This window comes from Camelina sativa, chromosome 18 (assembly GCF_000633955.1).
Source record: "Camelina sativa cultivar DH55 chromosome 18, Cs, whole genome shotgun sequence".
Taxonomy (NCBI): domain Eukaryota; kingdom Viridiplantae; phylum Streptophyta; class Magnoliopsida; order Brassicales; family Brassicaceae; genus Camelina; species Camelina sativa.
This window is the reverse complement of record NC_025702.1, coordinates 2,757,994-2,760,726: the sequence shown is the minus strand read 5'-3', so window position 1 is coordinate 2,760,726 and position 2,733 is coordinate 2,757,994. Positions and strand designations below refer to the sequence as shown.

General features: G+C 36.4%; 1 protein-coding gene across 2 annotated transcripts; it reads right to left on the bottom strand.

Moving 5' to 3' along the window:
* Window positions 241–2,519, bottom strand: LOC104760378 (glycine-rich protein A3). 2 transcript variants are annotated; one of them, XM_010483296.2, is made up of 3 exons: window positions 2,451–2,519; window positions 1,324–1,630; window positions 241–713 (listed from the first exon to the last, which is right to left on the bottom strand). In XM_010483296.2, exons 2-3 carry the CDS (start codon window positions 1,604–1,606, stop codon window positions 481–483), a joined length of 516 nt encoding a protein of 171 aa, XP_010481598.1. In that variant the 5' UTR covers window positions 1,607–1,630; window positions 2,451–2,519; the 3' UTR covers window positions 241–480. The 2 variants fall into 2 exon arrangements, with proteins under 2 accessions (XP_010481598.1, XP_010481599.1); XM_010483297.2 differs by having other exon boundaries at window positions 2,365–2,463.

Below are 2,733 nucleotides of genomic sequence, written 5' to 3'. Positions count from 1 at the left end.
GAAAAATCACTCTTAAAAAGTCTCTTTCTAAAATGACATTTTTTATAGACCAGAAGATAACTCTTATATGCGTGTCAAATCTGATGTACACTAGATTTTTTTAATTAACTGAAAACCAGAAACTGTAGTATACATTTTATCTGTTTCTGATAATAACAAAAATATATAGTCAACAGAATCTAATATGAATTACCAAATTATCATAATCACAACACAACTTCTATAAGCAAAGTAAAAATCAGTACACAAAATGACAATATATAGAATTCTCAAAACCATAAACCGAAACCAGAATCTGTCATTATGACGCCATAGATAGCTTCACAGTACACAATAAGATTTGATAACTAATTAAGTTTAAATTATTTCCAACTCAAGCCAGCGATCTCTAACCGACGAAAGTCACCTTACATAATGTTTAGGGCTTATTTTGAAACATTGGTCAGTCCAGAGAGATTCACAAAAGGTTTTTTAGTTAGATCACTTCCACTTCTTGAACTTGCCTCCTCCAAACATTCCATGCTTTCCATGCTTGAACTTTCCGTGCTTCCCATGCTTGAACTTTCCGTGACCATAACCATAGCCATGACCATGGCCAAAGCCGTGACCATATGCAGCATGTCCGTAAGGGCCATGAGAGCTATGAGCTATGTGGTGAGCTCCATAGGCCGCAGCAGCACCTGCAATCATACCCCCAATTCCTCCTGCGTGACCTGAAAGAAGTAAAGGGAACTGCATGAAGAAAGAGAAACTAAAGGGGGAAACAATATATAGTGCATGTAGAATCTGCGATGTTGTCTTTACTTATGATGCTCAAACTGGTATGAAAAGGAGTTAAGTGGTACGTAACAAATAATCAAAACTTGAAGAATTGAATTGTGCTACACAAGAACACTTTAAAACTTCAATCTTTGGACAAACAATGTAACCAATATATAATAAATCTACGATAGAAATTAGAGAAGTCAACTGTGTTTCAGCAATTGGAATACAAACTCTTGCAACTATAACAATCAATGACTATGGATTCCCGTTATAAATACAAGCTTAAGTTTTGGTTTTTAATTTCAGCCGATCTTTTGTTTTCAACTTGTTTCTAAAGTGACCTTTTCTAACACCAATTATGATACTAAATCACGGAACATAGAGACACATATTCTGTTTCTTCCTAAAGTGACATCTACCACATATATGATACTGAATTAGCAACATGTAGACAAAAATTATATTATTTTACTTATTTTCACAACAACAAAGTGAAACTTTTTTCGTAAAGGTGACACAAACGATACTGCTAAACTGCACGAGAAAAAGAGAGTGTACCAGAGTGATGAGAAGGATAGCCAGCAGGAGGGTAACCACCATGACCAGGTGCAGGAGGATAACCTCCATAACCAGGGGCTGGAGGATAACCACCAGGTGCTGGAGGATAACCACCAGGCGCAGGTGGGTATGCACCCGGAGGAGGATAACCTGCAGGTGGGTAAGCACCAGGTGGTGGAGGGTAGCCTTGTTGTGGGTATCCAGCAGGTGGATAAGCCCCAGGACCCGGCGGGTATCCAGCGGGAGGATACCCATGAAAGCCTTTGTCGTTGTCACCTCCCATGTTTTTCTCAATCAACTATAAAACCTACACAAGTCATTAATTTAGGTCAAAAGGATCAATGTAATCCCAATCACATTGCACAAACCAATCAACTTCAAACTCTCATCAGAAAATCACACAGAAAAAAAACAAATTCAAGTAATGAGATAAACCAGCATGGTATGTAAAGAATCATTGATTAGGTCAGACAACAAAACTTTCATCAGGGGATCAAGCAGACAAACAAGAGTTAATAGTAGTGATAAACCAGCAATGTAATTACTCATTGATTAGAGATCAAACGAACAATATAACTAATCACAATAAAATTACACAAGTTAAAAGCTTTATTCAGGGGATCCAACAAACACACCAAGACTCAAGTAATAAGATAAACCAGCAATGTCATTAATCATTAATTAGGTCAGAGATCAGTGTAAACCCCAAAAAAAATTGCACAAACCAAAGCAATAACTTCAAGCCTTACGTAGATCAAACAGACACGGAAGAGTATGATGAGCTCAACCAGCGTATCAATTACAGAACAAGGCTGCTAAATAAACGAAGAAGAAGAAACAAAAACCCCAATTATCTAAACAAAACCCTCAATTCGTAAATTGTATGCCGTCACATTCATACATATACGAACCCAATCAAGTAAAAATCAAAACTTTAAGGTTTTCAGCAACAAATTAATGCAATTTTTTTTCAATAATTACGATCGAACCAAAAAGAGAGAAGACAAGTTTGTAGAGCACAGATCAGGGAAAAAATCGAACCTTTTTGATTGATGATGATCGCAGAAACAGTAAAATTCAATAATCGTAAAGATCTAAAAAGAAGATTAGATGAGAGCTTTTCTTACCCCCGAGAGACGAAAGATGTCGAAACGAAACTGGAAGAGATACAAAGACAGTGGAGGAGATTACTTATACATGTTTCCTTACGCGGCACGAATTCCAAACAAGGTATATTTTCATCTTTGGTCCTCGTATTTCGAATAAATCACAATTTAACACTTAATTTCACAAAATAGCGATGATGTCCAAGTCTTTTTAACACGAAGAACGACACATGTAAGGTTGTAACAGTTCCTGTGTTCTTTTTTGATAGATTCTTGAAAGATTGTTAATTTCTTTTTCAATTTT